This window comes from Candoia aspera, chromosome 4, assembly GCF_035149785.1.
Source record: "Candoia aspera isolate rCanAsp1 chromosome 4, rCanAsp1.hap2, whole genome shotgun sequence".
NCBI classification, from domain to species: Eukaryota; Metazoa; Chordata; class Lepidosauria; order Squamata; family Boidae; genus Candoia; species Candoia aspera.
In genome coordinates this window covers 51838326-51859405 of record NC_086156.1, presented here as the reverse complement: position 1 = coordinate 51859405, position 21080 = coordinate 51838326, and the positions used below count along the sequence as shown (strand labels likewise).

General features: G+C 36.4%; 1 protein-coding gene across 1 annotated transcript in view; it reads right to left on the bottom strand.

Annotated features, from left to right (window-relative positions):
* MYRIP (myosin VIIA and Rab interacting protein) overlaps window positions 1-21080 on the bottom strand; it is a 118489-nt gene that overhangs the window by 29168 nt on the left and 68241 nt on the right. The window contains exons 4-8 of the mRNA XM_063304134.1: window positions 13598-13734; window positions 11827-11904; window positions 11009-11106; window positions 9954-10034; window positions 8510-8662 (exon numbers count right to left, since the gene is read on the bottom strand). Coding sequence (XP_063160204.1) covers window positions 8510-8662; window positions 9954-10034; window positions 11009-11106; window positions 11827-11904; window positions 13598-13734 — 547 coding nt within the window. The remainder of the gene's footprint in view (window positions 1-8509; window positions 8663-9953; window positions 10035-11008; window positions 11107-11826; window positions 11905-13597; window positions 13735-21080) is intronic.

Here is a 21080-nt window from a genome sequence, read left to right as displayed (position 1 = left end):
ATCCATCCATCCATCCATCCATCCATCCATCCTACCAACCAACCAACCAACCAACCAACCAACCAACCAACCAACCAACCAACTTATATGGCCACCCATCTACCAGAATGAACTCTGAGTGGTGAACAACAATAAAAAATGCCCTGTAATTAGAACAAATTAGAACTAAACTTTTCAGTGCCTGAACCTCCTGAAGTGGAATTTTCCCACATAATTACAGTTTTGTAGTATTGTGTTGCATCTGATCTTATACCACTTAAAATCTCACTGAGATAGACAAAATAACTGTGCTTTAAATATGTGCACATAAAGTGGACAAATTGCTATCCAGTTGCAAATGTTAACAAATAAGCTCTGAGGTTTTTTGAATGTGAACTTTGCTCTTCATATATTTTTGGTTTTGTTCCATAGTCATTGTCATTAAAAAATATATTAATGCCAATGAAATTGTTGTGCAACAGAATTTCTTATGCTACGTTAGTGTCCTATGTCAGGATTATTAGTAACACTGAACTCTATATGCAAAGTCCAAATAACAAATATAGACCGATCATCAAATTCTAATACAGTTTTTGTAAAAAGCTCAACATAAGCATATTTGCAGATAAAAAATATTAACAGAAAAAATCAGTTGCTGTAATAAATACTCTTAATACACACTTTGGCCCTTAAGGTCTGGCCTTTAATAATTACCATCTTTCAAAGCAAATGTATCACCAGTTCTTTTATAGAAGATTATGTAACTTCTGCATTACAACTGTTTATTTACTTAATTTAAAATACACACCAATAAAATGGTGTGATTCTAATGTATCAATCAATCTGTAATAAACTAAATTGATTTTAAAAACTGCATCTCTGGAGATGTTAGTTTTAAAGCCAAACATTTTGGTTGAGTTTTGTGTTGATAAGATAGTAGAATCAAATGCAAGTTTATTGTAATATTTTTCACTTCTGAAGAGCATTAATTCACACTGTCACTGGGAAAGAATTTTAAAAAGTGCCATCTTCCTGGTAAGCATAACATTTTGTTTTAGCACTCATAACGCCTCTCAACTGAAGCACTTTTTTAATAGTGATTAGTTATGCCTTGCAAAACACTGAATAAATGTGGCATTGCAATTATTTTGCAGTGGATATAATGGGAATTAAGACCTGGAGCACACTTTAGGTAATGCACCTGAATTAATTCCTTAGCTAATAGGTCAAATACAGCATGGAAGTCAGACACTGGGATAACTTGACAACAGTCTCAGTATCTTAACAATAGTTCGTAGTAATGAAAAGAGGGGAACACTTGTGGTCAGTTTGATAGAATTACACTAATCTATGCTGTTTAAGAATTTAGCCTTTATAAAGTAAAGAAAACTAGACTTAAGGCAGCAATCAAATTCACAAATCATTACAAATGATGCTACACATCTTTCATTTCAGCACCTCCCTCACAAACAGTGTTAGCTCTGCTTTTATTCTACCCTTGTGTTCTTTGTACTGATTTTAAGAGGCCCTTCAGTTGTCATCCTCTTCTCTTCTTGATATGTGATCAGAATAGCATCCACAGCTAATCACAGCTAACCACACAAAGACCTTTTGACAGGGAAAGCCTAGAGGATTCATTTGTATATGCTTTATGTGCATACACACAATTAAAAATAACTCGCTAAATAACTCAATGAGGTTTTCTATTATAAAATATTTTCAATTACTCCTTTAGAATTTCATGGTATCAGAGAATACAGTTTCTTAGAAATCAGACAAATAAATATTTGATGAAATTGAATATGAGACATTGACAAATGTTTGGCTTCTTTTTGCCAATGAAAAATAAGAATTTTTCTTATTTATTTTTCTATTGTCATTCTACAATATTCTGAATTTAATTACTGTTTGAGTAATTTCATTCTGCATATATATAATACTATTTACCATACTAAAAGCAATAGATTTTTTTTCTTTTTATGCATATAAAGAGTCCAGTCATGAATAGGACATACGTATTATACTGTTAAATATCAGTTACAAGGTTGATATTGAAATTCCTTACATGATGTACATTTTTACACAGCAATTCAGTGTCTCAATATGTTGAGTTATAAGTTGATTTTTAACATTTGCAAATATCTTCTCTAAATTGGCTGCCTTAGAGTGAGTCATGTATGCCAAATCCATGTGCACAAGATAAGAACCCTGAAGATTAAGATCAAAATGTCATGGTGCCACTGGATGACATTCTTCTGAGAAGGAAGGGAAGAGCTGGGACAAAGTTTAATCTACTGAGCAGAGTCTGCTACTGAGATCTTAGCAGAACCATCCTTCACTACCTCTAATTTTCCACTCTGGATTATTATTGCCAGTAGACACATGGCCTCCAAGATGAGCACCGCCCCCTAGAGTTGGACACGACTGGACTTAATGTCAAGGGAAACCTTTACCTTTACCTAAGGGCTCTCTGTTGTTTGACTAAACCTCTTGTTCTGTTGATGAGGATAATGAAAAACAGATTTTCCCATCCCTAGTGACTTCTCATTGAATTGAAGGTACTGCTACTGGTTGCCATGTTGGTAAATGTAAAATCAATAGTCAGATAGGACAGTATGGATGAATATTTGAACCTGGCTTGCATCATGGAAATCTAGTAGGATAAAACTATATAGGCTCAACACAGGATGTACATAAACATAGAATGTAACTGAATTTCTCTTGGTCCACTTGGATTCTCTGTGCAATAACAGGGTAGATCTGGGGAGAGGAAATGCTGTTACAGTGGGATAGCACAATTCTCTTTATCCCAGTGCCTATACTCATTCAGTTTTGAATGTGTGCCCCATTATGGTGGGTATTTGGAAAGGTTTCTTCTTTCCTTCTGAGTTAATAAGGAGATAACTACTTCCTCTGAGAGAGATCACTTTGCGTTTGATGCCACTAATATCATGATGACCCCCAACTCCATCTCTTACTTCTAAAGAGGTTGCTTTGAAACATGGAGGAACACTCATTTGACAACCGTGCAACTCCTTAATCCAGGATTTTGGAGCAGCTGTACAAACTTGGGAAAATACATGTTTGGTTTAAGGAGTGCTCCAAACCAAGTTCAAAGTCCACATCTTAGAGAGCCTGGGAAGATTTGGCTATTTGAAAGGCTGCATTCTGCCAGATGAGTCTGCTCAAATTCTAAGACCAGTTGGAGAAAAGTCTTTCTGTAATATCAGCGGCAAATATAGTGTGAATATGAGAATGATCTTCCTCAGGCTTTAGTCACAGGTTCAAAAACTGAGAGCCAGCATGCTGTAGTGGTTAAGAGTAGTGTTGAAGTAGACCAGGGAGACTCAGGTTCAAATATACCCTCATCCACAGAACCCCACTGTTGATTTTAGACCAGTCACTTTCTCACTGCCCAGCTTATTTCACAGAATTCCTGATGTCAGGAAAAACTGGAGGAGTGAGTGCTATATATGCTGCTTATGAGGTCCTGAAGGAAGGTGGGATATATTTCTAATAAATAATAAAGCAATCTACTCACCAGGGGAAGTTTGCCTAATTCCATATCTATTCTGTTTTACTGACAAGCAAAGATATTTTGATTCAGAAAGTCTCTTGATATCTAACTTTGACTTCACAGAATCACAGAATAGAAGAGTTGGTGTGAGAACTATTTCTCAGACATATAAAGGGATGGGCAATTATCAAAACTATGAATAGATGCAGTTTGCCCCTCTTTCAGAGAAGTACCAAGCCTCCCCACCTCACCCCCACCAAGTCCTTTGTACTGCAAGGGCACTAAGAGACAGAAAAAGATCTTACCATCAGAACAGAGTACGGTATATAAAGAGCCTTCATTTTAAAAATAAACTAGCCACCAGAATCCTTGTTTTTTTTCCTAATAGAACTAACTAAACTGAGCCTCTAGGTAAGTTTCTTGAACTGCTGGGATTTAGAAGAGGAAAGTCTGACATTTGGAAAGCGCAATTTAGGCCATCAAAACCAACCCCTGTTTGCTGAGAGCATCCAAATTAAAGCACCATACAGTGCTTCAACTCCAGTAAAGGGAAGTCCATCACCTTCCTCAGTAATTGATTCTACTGTCTAAAGTGTTCTTACCATTAGAATGTTCTGCCTAGGAATTTGCCGCCTTGTAACTTAAGAATTATTATATGCCCTGCACTCTGGGATGGTAGAGAATGGGTATTCAGCACCTTCTGCGTGATATCCCTTCAGGCACATGAAAAATGTTATGTATCCTCACAGTCATCCTCACAGGTTAAATATACTCAGTTCCCTCACTCTTTCCTCATATGCTTTAGTTTTCAGTCCCCTGATGATATTACTGATTTTCTCTCCATCTGCTCCAATTTCTCAAGAATTTCTTAAAATATACTGCCCAGAATTGGACATAGTACTTAAGATGGAGTCTATCAATAGAAAACACTGAAGAATTACTACCTTTCTTGATTTGGAAACTAAACTTCTATTGATGCAGCCTAAAGAGAGGTCATACTATATAGCTGACACATATTTCACACATAATAGTACCAAGCCAATTATTTCCCAATCCTATACCTGTATGTTTCATTGTTTTTCAATAAATGAAAATAGTTGCATTTACTTCGTTATATTTTGCTACTTTTCCTTCCACTTCTCTGACCTATCATTTTGAAATTTGTTTCTATTTTCTAGAATATTAGCTATCCTATCTAATTTTGTGTCACTTATAAAGGTGTTGAACACTCCTTCCACCTGTTTAATCAAATCTATCTAGCACTGTGTCATCTGCAAATCTGGTAAGCATTCCCTCCACCTCTTCATCCAAGTAATTGATGGAAATATTGAAGAATAAAGGGCTTAGGGCCCAACTTGATGTCTTTCTCCAGTCTGATGAGCAACCACTGATAAATACCCTTTGGGTATGATTTTGAGCCAGATATGCATCCACTTAATAGTCATGCCATCTAGCACACATTTAACTAGCTTGCTAATCAGAATGTCAAACGCTTTGTTGAACTAAAGACATATGAACGTTAGAGTATTCCCATAATCCACTAAAGAAATTATTCAGTCAAAACACATGATAAGGTTAGTCCAGCAAAATTCCTTTTTCTCTTGTTTTGAAGATAGGAATAACATTTGTTCTTCTTCTGCCATCTAGCATTTCCAAAATTTCTCAAATATAATACATAATCAGCTATTTCCTTCAATACCAAAATATGTAAATTCATCTGGTTCTGGAGATTTAAAATCATTTAAAATAAAGAGGTGGTCTCTGACCATTTTTCTATAGTTCTCAAGCTTCAACTCAATCCCTTCATCCTGCTTGTCAGAGTTTTCTGGTGGAGCATATTCTTTTGTTAGAAAAGATTGAACCAAAATGGAGTCTTTTCTTTGTTAACTATTAGCACTTTGGCATCTTCACTGAGCAAAAGATATACTGATGCTTTTCTTTTTCTTTTATTTTGAACATATCTAACCATGTCCTTTTTGCAATGTTTACATCTTTTGCTAACCTCAGCTTATTCTAAGATTATCTGTCTGTCCTCTTTCTTTGTGACTTGGTTCTCTTTCCATTTCCCATCAGTTTCCTTTTTTATTTTCAGATCCTCATTAAGCATTTTGTGTAGTCACTTTGGCTTCTTCTGCTGTTCCCCATTTTTTCTCTTCACTGGAATTGTGTGCTACTTACCATAGCTGTGATTTTAATAAAATATACTTTTCTGAGGTCCCAGGTACCAGTTTCACTATGCTCAGTTTTAGTTCTCCTCAAAATCAAGTATGTCCACATTTTGTGGTCACGTTTATGCAGTCTTTCTTGCTATTTCCATTTATTCACCTAAGACTACCCTTTTGATTAGTTTCAAGTCAAAAAGAGTTGATCTTTAATTCAGTATTAATAAAATTTTATTCATTGGATGTAATGGGCAGTAGGAATAGCCTTGAGGAACAGGAGAAAGAGCCGCAACCAAGACAATGGTCAGATAAAAGAAATTTGAGTATGAGGCAGAAATGTAATTTGAGGAAGTGTCTTAGATTTGACCCTCCCGAGTTCTCAAGAAGATAAAGGGAGGGAGGGGGGAAACATATTCAGACTCGCTAGATTCTGTTATTGTAACCTTATAATAAAAGCAGTATTAAAATTCATAACTTTGATTTCCTACTCTGATCTACCTCAAAGGGCTGACATTGGCATAAAAGAGATCATTGAAAAAAGAGTCTCTTTAATCCTTACCTGTAATTGCTGTGGGGAAAGTTAGATATTAATGATCATATAATTATATACTAAATGTAATAATAGTAGAAATGGCCAACTGATTGCATAAGACAAAACTAATAGTTTTTTCAGATTCTTTTCGTTTTGTTGTTATGTTGACAGTCTTCCTTTCTAGAGACTGATTTACGTGGATTCAGTATATAACTTTTGAGCCCCTTAGGCCTCTTGAAACAAGATCCCATTACATTTTGCAACAGAAGCCATAAAACAGACACATTTTTTCTTTCTTCCTATAATTTTTCAGACATAGTTTCTGTAGGCAAAAAAACAGTAAGAGGTTTGGCCACAGGACAAATATTTATGAAAACAGGCTGCCCCCTTGATAAAATTTCCAATTGCTCATCCTTTGGCAATGAAAAAGAAGGGTTAAACAGACAGATTTCTTCTAGATCACCCAGGGCTTATTTCTGAGAAAGAGAATATTTATGTATGATACCTTACATATAACACTGAAGGATCCATAATATTGTCTTTTGGTATTACAGCCTTACATTTCAAGTTATAAACTTACATATTATCTTTTTGGGATGATTCATAGAGGCAATCTTTTTATCACATAATGCACAAATTGATAAAATGCATGAAAGACAAAAAAAATACCTTAAATAGTATTAGTGGAACTGCAGTGTGATTAAATATTAACAGAATTCTCTGTTTTCCAGGCAAGCTGGACAGCCACTTGGTCAACATGCTGATAATGGCACCAGAGGAGTTGGTTCAGTAAATATATAATTATTTTTCTAGAAGACCAATCCTATCTATTAACTCTATTGTGTATAATTTGAATCATGACCTGTTATCTTGGAATGAACAAATAAGCTTTCCTTTTATATAATGATTTATTGTTGAAAGCCTAACTGGGATCTATTTATCTGGCTTACTAGAAGGCTAGCCACAGCTAGCTAAATATCCTGCATTTCTATAGAAATCTGTCTGAGTATGTCTTTACAGTGGAATCAAGGATGCATCTTAATGAATCAGCTTTTTCTATAATTGCTGAAGCTTGACTGAAGAAAACAATTACTGCCTATGCTGTTAGAAGACAATATCTAACCAGTAGGTATGCTAAATCTCAAGCAACTTCTTCTACTTAATCCTTGGAGACAGAGGGCCTTCCAAAGGTATATCAGCTATTTCAGGTGGGAATGCTGAAAGAATGTCTGATTGAGAATAATTCTCCAGCTCCAGAACCTCATATATTTTCAAATTAGGAATAGAATTTAAAATTGTTTACAATTTTCTTAGTTAAAAAAAGATTGTCAGCTTTTAGTTGCACAGCCAACCCTGCACAGATCTGTGACCCTGGTCTTGTTTTACAACATTCCTTCCTCCCCTACATGGATTTATCATTAGTAGTATTTCGAGACAATAGCTGCTTTTGTGCATTTTTGCAATCTTTAATCAAATTTTATTAATGTAACAATCCTCAACACTTAAAAAAAAGTCCAGTGAAGACTACATTTAAACATTTATTTTATGTTGTTTTCCTTTTTAGTTCTCATACTTTTATCAGATATTTTGCAACTGTCTTGTGGAAAATCATTATACTGTAAAAATGATGTGGGAATAGAATCACCTTAAGCAGGCCCGCAACTAGGGTCTGTGTCACCCAGGGCAAACATGGATTCCACGCCCATTTTGGCACCTCCCCAGTGCTCATTTTGGCACCCCCAGTGCTCATTTTGGTGTCCCCCAGCGCAGTGCCCGAGGCACATGTCCTGCTTGCCCCCCCCTAGTTGCGGCCCTGGCCTTAAGTATATATCATATACAATTGGTGTACTGTGACTATTAACCCTATCTATCTAGGGAAAATCAGCAAAAAAAGTTTTTTTAAGCTAACATTTTACATTTAGTGTTGAATTACACTTTAAAATCTGAAGAAAAAGAGAAAACAATGCACCTGTACTAAAAGAAGTACCTTGCCCTCATTGTTGTCAAAGCTATATTGCGGATTCTTGCTAATAAAACATATATTCTCAAATATGAATTCACAAACTTCTAATACCGTTCCACTTTTCATGCCATAAAATGCTCTCCTATGTTACCATTTATAGTGGTTTAACTCTTGTTTTGCAAATTGAAGCTATAGCTTATATCCCTTTGTATAATCAGCAACTGAGTTCTACTTTAATGCTTCTTTTCTATACAGTATTTATATCATTCAACATTCTGATGTCCATGTTTCCACATATTTCTATATGTCAGTGTTCATTAAGTGAAAATACTTAAGAGCCAAACTTAGTATCTCACCCATAATGTGTATGATCCCCTGTGGCTCCTTGGAAAAGTCAGCATGTTCTGTTCTGGGAGAATAGCAGATGTCAGACTTCTGTTGCTCATGAACTGTGGCCTTTCAAAACCAGCTTCCACTTGCTCAGTTTTGACTGTCTGCTTTCTTATAATCTATAGAAAGTTGAAAATGAAACTAAATATATTTCACAGTAAATCATTACCAATGATTTAGAGTGGTTTCATTAAAATGTGAAACATATACCTTAAAATTGTCTTTTAGTTCTTGCTCTAGCTCTTGAAAGCTTTTGATCACTTCACCACTATCTAAATCCACATACAAAGAGTAAATTATAATGAATAGGATAGCTATGTATTACTGCTATGTACCCTGAAAATATACTGCATATCATTCTTAGAATCTATCTCATGTACACAGATGCATGAAATATAAAGAAAAGCATCAACGGTTCCTGATATGCCACAACTATAAAATATTATTCATTAAATCAAATATCCTTTGGGGGGGAGATGGGCAGTGATAAAAATTTGACAAATAAATAAATAAATAAATATGGTATTTTATATAAGACATAAACATACTGGTACTTTCTGAAGGGCATAAATAAGGGCATATCAAATCAACTCTTTATTACAGTCATAGACCAGCATAAAATAAAGGCATAAGTTAGGAAGGGCAGCTTGCCCTGCTTGGGCCAAATTCTTAATTGTTAGATTATTCTGTCTGACCCAGAAGCCATACCATATTTTAATCGGAGTATGGCAAATTTTTTGCCCAAATTTTCATTTGTTTTAAAAAAAAGATGCTATTCATATGTTAAAAGAGAGATATTACAGTTTAAAATGTTATAGATTTCTTTGATTTTTCTAATGCCTTGTTAAACCCTGTAAAGAGTTCAGACAATGATTCTAAACTAATATCTGGAAAAAAAAAACAGGCAGGCACACTTAGTTCTAATAGAAACAAGAAAGAAAAAGGTGATTTGGTATTCAGAACAAATTAGCTGTCAACAATGAATAGGTAAATTTAAATTTAAATAGTTAAATTAGTTATACCAACAACAGAGCAAATCACTTGTTCAGTTTTGTATAAAATTTAGATTAGTCTTCAGAAAAGAAGGAGAGAGAGCATGCATGCAGTTTGAAGATGCTGCTTCAAATCAAGAAGCAATATAATTTATAACTGAACCACAGAGTAAGGCTATGACTTCGCTAGAGTAAAAGTATGAACTGAAAGCTGGAAATCCTTGCCTCAGTTATCAACTCACTCTATTGTATAACAGAATTCCTTACTTGGAACTGTGATTAAAAATACTGATCTGTCTTAAAGACTTGCAATAAATAAATGTGAAAATCTACATAAATGCAAATTAATAGTAAAAAATTCTATACATTATTATTCCTATTGATAAATTCACCTAACAATGCAACTCTTGGGTCATACCTTCTGGAGAATGGTGGTAGCAAGCTCTTCTATCAGCTCTTCTTTATAGTCTTGCAAATAACAAGCTTCATGCTGTTCGTCCTCAAAAAGATATATGCAGGTAAGTATTCATTATAAATTATAAACACAGAGAAATTTAAAATTTAAAATGTGCAGAATGGCTTAACAATTAGACAGTGCTGATAAGCCAAGTCCCATTTTGCTTAGTTACATTACCCTCATAAACACCATGGATTTGCTTAATTGTTCATTTATGGCCGTATGGTTGGGAAGGTTAATTTTATAGTTTCCAGGTAGAATATGGCTGACTGCAGGTCTGCTTCTAGATATTCTGGTGGCAGGTTTCCCATAAATATATGGCCAGCTGAAGTAACAAAGATAAGGACAAACCAAATTGATCTTTGGTTGGATCTATCAGGACACCATTGCACTTAGAAAAGTCACAGAAAGCAATAAGAAAATATTAGCAATAGCATATATATCAGCCTTGTCTAAAATTCAAGCATGCCCAGGATTTGCCCAACTGTCCATGGGCACACTGGAGGGAGATAGGGTGTGCATATACATTTGTGTATATACAGAACACAGTAGAACATGACTATTGATTTGTTTTTGGAGAATACATCATTTGGGGAGGCCCTGCTTATGGTTCCATTAGACAGTATGATTCACACAGAGGCCAGGCCTAGGATCCCTGGGTAGTAGTATACTAATTATGGAACACTCTCACAAGGAAAGTCCAGCTGGTCTTCCTGCTGTCTTGTTCTCAGTGACAACTGAATACATATCTGTTCAACCAAGCATTTCAGGAATAACACTTACTCTAAGACCAGTTAGGAGGAGGAGGTGGAGGAGGACAGTGGCATAATAATGGATAATGAATATGATAAAATGTATAATAATTAAAAATGAAAAATAATGGAATAAAATAATGGAATAGAATAAACTGTAATGATATTGGCTTGAGTGTTTACTGCTTTTGCTAACTGAGCAGGAAATATACAATATTCGAAAGAATAGTGTTTTTTTTAAACGGAAAATAAAAATTTTCTTACCAAACTGTCACTGTATATCTCTGCCTTGGAAATAGCTTCTTCTATTATTTCTTCTGCAACCCGCAATGCTACAGCAAGAGTGTCTACCATACTATGTCCTAGGCAAGGAGGGTTAAAAAGTACTCATAAAATTTATAAGATGGAGTAAATACTGCATTCCCCCAAAAAGAGAATTTTCCATCAACAATCCACTGCTGTAAACCAGGTGAAGATTTCTCCTCTTAGTATTATAAAATATTCCTTCTAGCCAATGTTCATGCCCAAAGAAAATCTTTTTTTTTTTTAACATAAGTAAACGTGGAAATCCCTTTAAGTATAATTAGATGGCTATTTGGGAAAGAAAGTTTGCTTTTAGCAGGCTAAATGCTTTTATGTGCAGCTTCCCTGCATGGGGGGAAAAAAAACATATCCAGGCAAATGGGAAAGAAGCTACTGGTGAGCATCCCTAACATCCCGAACTACTGTAGATTGCCACTCAGAGTGTGTCACCATTAAAAAACAATTCTATCAGAAGCTCACTAAAGCAAATTTCGTCCATCAAAAATGTTTTGAATGTTTATCCGAAAATGTTGAATACTGTAAATAAAACTTGCAACGTAAGTTACTCATTGTAGAGGGCATAAAAATCCATTCTTATTCAGTGTACAAAAATTACTGTTTTCCTAGGAAAAAAAGTAAGAGATGGGGGAAATAAATAAATAAATAAACAAGAATATAAACTCTAATGATATATACTTATTCCAGGTTATTTCATTGCAATTCAAATAATTTTTTTTTATTTATGGTTAAAAATAACAGTACATTTCAAACATCATTACCTTCTGTCTGTTTGTAGAAAATAGAATCACTGCCATTTTTGCTTCCTTCATTTTCTGTGGTTCCTTCACAAAAATGTCCTGTTTTTTGATGAAAAAAAAATTACTTTCCAATGTCATCATATATAACAGCTAGATAAAAGGGTTCTCTTTAGAAGTGGACATTAATTTCCAAACCACCATTCCAAATGTGTTGCACTTCATCTCCTATAATTCCCAGCTAGTTTGATTATCTGGCAATTCTGGAAACTGAATGCTAATACATGTGGAAAATATCTTTTTGGGAACGGCTGCTGTAATTGCAATACTAGTGAAGGGATGGCATTAAAGCATCCTTAAGAAAAAAGTATAAATCCCTGTTATTTTCTTCAAAAATATACTATAGCTATGAATAAAGACAGATCTCAACATTGGGTCCATCACATGATTCAAACATCGTTGACTAAAGTAAAAAACAGAACATGGAGTTAAGAAAAAGGGACTGCACAAAAATGCTTGACATAGTGAACATTAATGGGCATCATTTCATGTAAAAACAGATGTTTAATTACTCTTCTTTACCAAATGGAACAAGACTATATTATTATCATCTTATTCTGGGAAGAATTAAAAAAGTAATCAGGTCAGGAGTTGGCATTAATAAAAAGAGAAGGGTTATATATGTATATCTTGTGTAAGACAAGCTATTTCACATAAGTCAGAAAAGTAAATGTATCTTATCTGCATGGATAAGTTTGGTTTAGTGGTTAAGGTACCAGGCTAGAAACCAGGAGACTGAGGGCTCTAGTCCTGCCTTAGGCATGAAAGCTGGCTGGGTGACTTTGGGCCAGTCCCTCTCTCTCATCCCAACTCACCTCACAGGGTTGTTGTTGTGGGGAAAATAGGAGGAGGAAGGAGTCTTAGGTATGTTCGCCACCTTGAGTTATTTATAAAAATAATAAAGGCAGGATAAAAAAGTCTTTTAAAAAATGGATTAAAAAGCCATATTTCATGGGCACATCAGTTGAATTACTAAAAAAATGTCTCCAACGTATTTGATGACAAAGCAAACCAAAATGCAATCTTGTTTAGCTCTTTGTTCATTCTTCCTTCTTCTCCCGTGTTTCTTAAAATGGCCAATGAGACCTTTTCTAGCTCACAGCTGTTTGCCCAAAACATCGTTGCAGACTGTGGTTGAATTGCAACCATTTGTGAAGTCTGCCAGCACAAATTACCCCACCTTTGAGTTCCATGAATGGAAAAAAAGCCCATAAAAAAGACAAAAAAACAGAGCATTACTGGTGAGAAATCCCGAGAACTGATTGGAATAGCAAATATTTAAAAAAATAATACAATACTTCCTATTCTGTAGAGTCATTATAAGTACAACCGTGCATATGTGTACACATATGCTATGTATGTCTGTGTATGTATGAATGTAACAGAATTCTATTCTCTACCCTAACTAAAATAATTTAAAATTTAAAATTTAAGCTGTTAGGACATGTTTAAAAACAAGGCAACTCTAAGAACTGAACATGATTTTCTCTATTTATTGTATGTTGCACTTCCAGATGAATGATATTTGCATGATGCCCCAAAATGCCAATCTATTCATGGCTGACATACAAGTCATCTGCATATCTCCCATATACAATATTCTCTCCTCTTCCTGAGATGCAGTAATAATACTTTGATCACTTGCACCGTACGTAAGACTTAAGCAACTTTTGCCCCACATCTGTATGAGTATTCATGGCAGAGAAATGCTTCTCCCTGTTATTTTTCTCTCTACCTAATATGTCAGAGCAAGTTCCAGTTTCCAGGCGATGTTTTCTATATAAATTCTTCAGAACTTTAGCACTTCCAAAATGCTTGAAGCGACTTTTCACATTATTGTAATACCATTCCAGGGACTGAGCTCTTAGAAGTCTGGGGAAAAAAAAAGAAATTTCAGAAACCTTAGAATTACTAAAGGAAAGGTACTAGGGTAGCAATTCTTTCAAAACAATTTGTATTTTTGAATATTTTCAGGAAGGCTCTGTTTGGTTGAAAGTAAGTAGGGGGAAAGACACAATGTCTAATGTTGCGGTTTGCTTCCCTGTAGTTCTTCTAATTTTCAGGCTGAATATATTTTGGTGGTTACACAGACAACATTATAGTTTTAAGACACAAACAATTAATTGTGGTCATTGCTATAGTTCTGTGAAATCGTTTAGAACAGAATGGATGTTAAAATTCTGATATCCTTACATGAAATTAAATGGGACAAGATGGAAGAACTGCAGCCTGGGTATACAACTGCTATTTGGAAGGGGAAAGCAGTACATACAATTGTGCATCCTATCTCATAAATTTGTGTAGAAAAACTTTAAAGAGTAATGGTGAAACTGCTAGCTCGCCCTCCGCCTTTTGCAGTGAATCGGAAGAACAGAAGTCTTCACTCACTGTAGAGATGATATTTACAGGTTTTTAAAATATATGGCGATATCTTGCGAATTGGGTGCAAAGACCAGAGGTGAAATTGACATGCCTAAATTAATATAAGCTCTTCATCTTAATGATGGAATTGGTAAGAGATCTTCTGATCCTTTCTTAATTACACCACAAGTATGGTGGCCTACTCAGAGATGCAAAGTTCATCTATTTCACTTCTGCTGTTTGAATATGTGTACAGGAATCTTCTCCAGCCTGGTGCTTGCAGATGTGTTGGGACTAGAACTCCCAGAATTCCCAGGTGATGAATGGTATGTAGGAATTCTCAGAGTTCCCATATATCTATAGGGCATCATCATACTAGACAAGATTAGACTTTGAATTGTCCATTGAACAATTACTGAATGGGGGGGAGGGGAAGCCTAATGGGAAAGAAGGTCGTTTTATGTGGTAAAGGAAAACCATGGGCAGATTTCTTTACATATAATCTGTAGTTATTCAATAACAGGGGTAAGATTTGTACATTTGTACATCTAGTTCAAATATGATCAATTTATTAACAGTACCTGCCACTAGGGAAATAAGATGGAGGTTCACTCATTGCTTGTTCCTGGTGTAAAGAAAATGTCTGCTTTAGAATATTTGAACAGCAATGCAAATTTCTTCCTTTCTTTATTAACAGATCCATGGATCGGAGAGCAAGAGATATATCAGCCTCCTGATATAGCAATTAATGGCAAAAAGTAACAATCATACTATTCAAATGATACAAAACATGTTTTTCCCCAAGATTTTTGATATAGGAAAGAATAGCTTATGAAATAGATGGTGGAAAAGAGTTATTTATATCACTGGGTTTTCACACATGGCTCTAACTAGCATCTAACAAAAAGTTGCCTAAAGCATTAACATTCATATTCTGATACATGATACCTGAACCATAGGTTATGAATACATTTTTGCATCAAAAACATATTTTATGTAATGATATCAAATATCCCAAATTATGGCAGATGATGAGGAAATTGGTAAAATAATTTGCATGGGATAGGACAGCTAGGCTCTTCCAAAGGAAAAAATACCACCATATATCGTTAGGTATATATTTTTAGACATTAAATCCTGCATCTTCATTTTTTGTATTAACTCCACTTTCACCATGGTGGATATTGTAGCTTCAGTGAACATCCTCATATAATTTCTGGACAAAACAAGACCTACGAGGAATGGCAGGCTCTTAGAATAAAGACATACATAAGTAATGGGCTCACTCTAGAACAGCATTAACTGTATTCAACCCAAACAGACATGGTACCTTTTATCATACCAAAATTTTAGGATTTATATTTTAATGCAGGATGGTGTGCAATCACATGACACCAAAACTCCATCTGCCCAAATTATAGAATTCTCTAGGCTACAACTGTTCTACAATAAGTAGCCAGTTTATAACTATAGGTTATACCATATGTGCATAATATGGTCAAGAAATTAAATAATGTTTTAAAATTTAACATATAGGAAATTCCTCTAACCCCTGGGAGAGCAAGTGAATGCATTGCGAAGAACAAAACAACACACAACTTCCGGTGGGAACATGGCAGACTGAACAGCTGTGCCTGTGAGCTCTGCGGGCAGAACTGGCATTGTGGCAGTTTTTTCGGGCTTAGGCTGGTTCCTCCTGAAGCCCAGGAGCATTTTTCCAGACCAAAATGCTTGGAATTGATTCATTTGTCCTCCAGACAGTGAGTTGCAGCCAGGAGATTGTAAACAGCATTCATGATTGATGGGCAAGACTTTGCCGAGAGGCTGGGATGTCACCATTTCCAAGCCATGCTGTAGCCTTAAAGGGACATTAAGTGCAGCCACCCCATTTCTAAAGCACCCTATTTATTTATTTATTTATATATATATATTTCTACCCTATGAGAGGCTTCCTACATTAAGGAGAAACTATCTTTCTTGGTGCTTATCATTATTTTTGTGATTAATTAAAAAAAATATTAAACTTTGGATTTTGCTTTCTATCCAATACTAAGGAGGATTGAGAGTATGTTATCATCTCCCTGTTATTATTTTTGTGCTAATTTTGAAGATTTTAGCATTTTTCCTACACACTGAATCTGCCATTCTGAACATTTACTTTCCTGGTGCTCCTTTCTCTGGGGAGCTGTCTGGTATCTTATCTTAACTCGGTTTGGAAATTTTCCATTACCTATCACTTCTGCCAGTTAAGTATCTAGGGGGTGCCATAACTTACTGCCTCAGACATGGAGAATCTTAACCAGGCTTTCTCTGACTTTCACCAGGATATCAAAGCAGATATTAAGCAGATTTTTTCTGATTCCTGCCAAGTTATTATGCAAGACTTCAGAGCATTGTGGAAAATATGTGGTCTAAAATGTGCCATCTGGTTGGGGATGTTGTGGATGAATCTGAAGAATCTAACAGCAATGGAAATGTCGCTCCCAAGAGTGAGATTCCAGCTTCTCTTGAAATCCTGGATGAAATTGACAATGCTGAATTGAAGAACTTAAAGGGAGAAATTGAGCTGCAAGACATGAATGAACTTGACTTTCTGTTGGAATGTTATGGAAAAGAAGGGGTTATTATGTATGGGAGGTTTGTTGAAGAGAAGTCTGTGTTTGTGAGGGAAGCAGCTGGGCTGTTTGATTTCTTTAAATAAATAGTTCTGTGTTTATTATGGGGATATGTAAACGTTTTGGTCCATTTTGAACTGGGTTAAGGGACCAAAAATATTTATTTGGATGGTCTTTTGGCTTTGGATGATTTTATTTATCGTTAATAATTGGGATTATGATTATTAAGGGTTTTTAAAAAAAATTATTAATTCATGTTTCTTGTATTATTAATTATAATGGCAGACAATTTACATGCTATTTTATTTTTTATCTTTAGTATAGTAGACAGGAATGTATAGAATAGTAGTAGGAAGGGAATAATTAAGTAATTTTTATTTTGGGTGGGGAGTTGATTAGCTGATTTATACTTTTTCTTTTCTTTTAATATAAAGGGAGGGAGCAATGGTATTTAGTGATTTTTATAATGTGCTATGGGGTTGACTTGTAGAAATAATGTGATTTTGGTTTAATATAGAGTAAGAGATTGATTATGGGAAATTGCTGTATATCCTTGATGTTTAACATCGGAAGTCACTTCTCTTTGTAATTTATTTAAAATTTTTCTGTTGTGTGTTTTCATACTTTTTTAGGGATTTTTGGTAGGGTTTTTTTTTCTGTATCTTTTATCTTTTTCTGAAATTTAATAAAATTTGTTCTTTTAAAAAAAGAGCAAAACAACACACAAAGCAGATTGTTCAAGAAACACAGATCTTTCTTTTCCCTTATTCTCATGCACACACACACAGACATATATATGCATAGACATTCATAGAAAACTTTCCTTTTTCCTTAACTTGTATGTTACTACTTTCAGCTTACTTCTCTGTTTTAAGTTGGCCAGCTAATTGCAGTGTATTCTATATAGGCCCTTCTTCTGATACATATTTTCAGATACATTATGTTTCTGGTAAATGTTCAAACTATCAGATTTTTGCCTATATGTTAATTTATAGAATTCTCTATACTCCAGGCATTCCTGAACAGATTACAATGGCTCTTCTAAAGTTATCCAGCCTCTTAGCATTCTGAGAAGTCACAATGTTCCTCTTGCTTGTGAGGTTTGAAGGGAAGGAAGAGCACCTATCCCTGTAGCAGATAAATATATTTATAGCCTATTAAAATAAATCATCCATTCACAATCTACTTATTTCAGAACCTTTAATGTTCATCTAAGGGACGCGGTGGCGCTGCGGGTTAAACCGCTGAGCCGTCGATCGGAAGGTCGGCGGTTCGAAACCGCGCGGCGGGGTGAGCTCCCGTTGCTCGTCCCAGCTTCTGCACACCAAGCAGTTCGAAAACATGCAAATGTGAGTAGATTAATTGGTACCGCTTCGGTGGGAAGGTAACGGCGTTCCGTGAGTCATGCTGGCCACATGACCCGGAAGTGTCTATGACAACGCCGGCTCCAAGGCTTAGAAACGGAGATGAGCACCGCCCCCTAGAGTCGGATTCGACTGGACTTTACGTCAAGGGAAACCTTTAATGTTCATCTACAGTTCCAATACCATAGATAATATATTCTGCACATGCAGTCTTGTTATGTACTTTGATTTTTTTTTTAAAAACTTTCTATTTCAAAAACTCTAAGTGGAAGTGCTTCATTTAATAATATCCGTCTGTGGTAATTCTCTCTATAAAATACAGTACCAACTCTCATTTATAGAACATTAGCCACACTCACTTTAAAAGGAAAGAAATGGCAATAGCTTTTTGTTTTCTTCTGATACAAAAACATCAATATTAATTGTTCAAAGCCCTAAATCCCAAAACAGATTATTTTACATAAAATTCATTTAAATTCAATTAAATATTGTATATGATGCAATGTGTCAGTATGTGGGTACTAGAAAAACTGGATAGTATGTTGAAAAGATTTCATTAATGAAGCCAGGGTAAAATGGTGAGCAGAAATTAAAAAATGAGATCATTCCAGAAATAGAGACAAAACAGTATGTTACTAACCCTAATTTCTAGATGGCTCCTAAAAAGAGTGGATAAAAGGTAAGATGTGGTACAGAAATTTAGAGTTGCTTCCACAAAATCTTTTACTTTTAAATTACTATTGGTTTTATCTATATTTTAGCTAACCTCATTATATTTATTCAAATTATTATAGCCACCCCATTCCAAAAGACTCTGGATGGCTATGACATCATTATTAGCCCACTGCATTCTAGTTTTTCCTTTCTTTCCATCTGAAGTGGGATCTTCAGAGAAAACTTCATTGCGACATCACTCATTAAAGTATTTGAGCTTTAAAGGACCTCTGATCCTTACTTAAATATTTGCTATTTAAGTTTTATTACTGCCTTTTGTTACCAACTGGAATGGAATGGAATCTCAAATACAAAGAGACATAGATATTTTGACATCTAGCCTCAAAAGTTGTCTCGAATTTGAGAAAACATGGACAGCAAAGACCAAAACCGCCATGCTAAATGAGGTATCAGGAAGCCGCTGGAGAAAACAGTTGCATTGCATCCCAACATGGTTACTTACTGCTAAGCAGAAGAAAATACATATACAAACCTAAGAAATGTAAACATGACTTGTCAGAGATCTAGGATGTGGAGGCAGTTCTACCCTATTGGCAGTTATCTTCTTCCATGCTTCCCCAGCGGTAGAGAGACAGAGTTTGTATGGACAGTACAAACAGCACATATTTAAACCAATCCACTTCAATTTAAGTAGCAATGAGTGCAAGATTGCTAACATAATTTCTGTGGGGATTCATGAAAGTGCTTTTTCCAGGGGAGATGCTGCTTCTTCTTAACGCCAAGTCAGTTAACAACAAGGCCCCCCTCATATGTGATTTCCTGACAGAGGAGGGGGCAGACCTAGCATGTATCACCGAGACCTGGCTGGGCCTGGAAGGGGGACTGCCCCTTTTGGAGATGTGCCCAGCTGGGTTTCAGGTGTGGCACCAGCTGAGACACCAGAGCAGGGGAGGAGGGGTGGCGGTTGCCATCTAAGAGTCTATAGTGGCCTTCAGGGGCTCTGCTCCACAAGTGGCCAGTTGTGAGGCCATTTTTCAAGTTGGGTTCCCATGAACAGTAGCAACAGGGAGTGTTGCTACTATATCAGCCTCCCTGCTGCGGAGCAACCTCTCTGCCTGAAATGCTGGAGGCTGTCTTGGGGTTGGTGGTGAAGTTCCCCAGGCTTATGGTTCATGGCCACCATGGTGGCCATGGGCCTGTCTCAGATTATTTGGGACCCAATTTGGGACAGTGGCCTCACACCAGACTTGGTTTTCTTGTTGGAGCAGTGGCAATGTGATCTGAGGGGAGAGTTACATTGTCCACTTTGTCATGGTCAAACCATGCCTTGGTGGCCCTGAGATTCTCTTATGCTGCCCCCCTCTGCAGGGAGGCAGGACCCATTTGACTGGTCCATCACCGGCAACTGATGGACCTGGTGGGGTTTCAGAGGGAGCTGGGGGTTATACCTGAGGTTTTGCTGCACAGTCCAGCAGAGGTCCTTGCTGCAGCCTGGAATAGGGAGGCAGCTGGGGCCTTGGACAGGATCGCACCTGTGCGACCTCTCTTGCCCCATCCAACCCATCACTCCCTGTGGTTTACAGAGGCGTTGAGGGTTTTGAAGAGGGTTAAGAGATATCTAGAGTATCACTGGAGGAAGACAAAGATCAAATCCAACCGAACACAAGCTAGAGCCACTATTAAGGCCTACCTTGTGGTGATAAGAGTGGCAAAACGTCAATATTTCTCCGCTGTTATTGCATCCGCAGAATGCCACCCAATGGCCTATTTAAGATCACTCAATCCCTTTGGGGGAAGGTGGGCCCAGTGACCCACCTACAGGGCCGTGTGGAGGAGTTTTCTGAGTATCTGCAGGATAAAATTGCTCAGATCCATTCCAAGTTGGACTCTAAGCGTGAGGCAATGTCTGAGGAGATGCCAAGGGAAAATACCCAGTTATCTGGGAACAGTTTGATCCTGTTGGACCTGAGGAAGTGGACAGGATCTTCCAGACTGTAAATGCCACCACTTGTCATTAGACCCATGCCCTTCCTGGCCAGTGAAGGCAGCCTGGGAGGTGACATGTGGCTGGGTCCAGGTGATGATTAATATATTCTTGAGAGAGGGGGTGTCCCAGCTGCCTTTAAGGACCCTACTGTGTTGGACAATTTTCATCCTGTTTCCCATCTCCTCTTTTTTGGGGAAAGGGGTTGAGAAGGTGGTG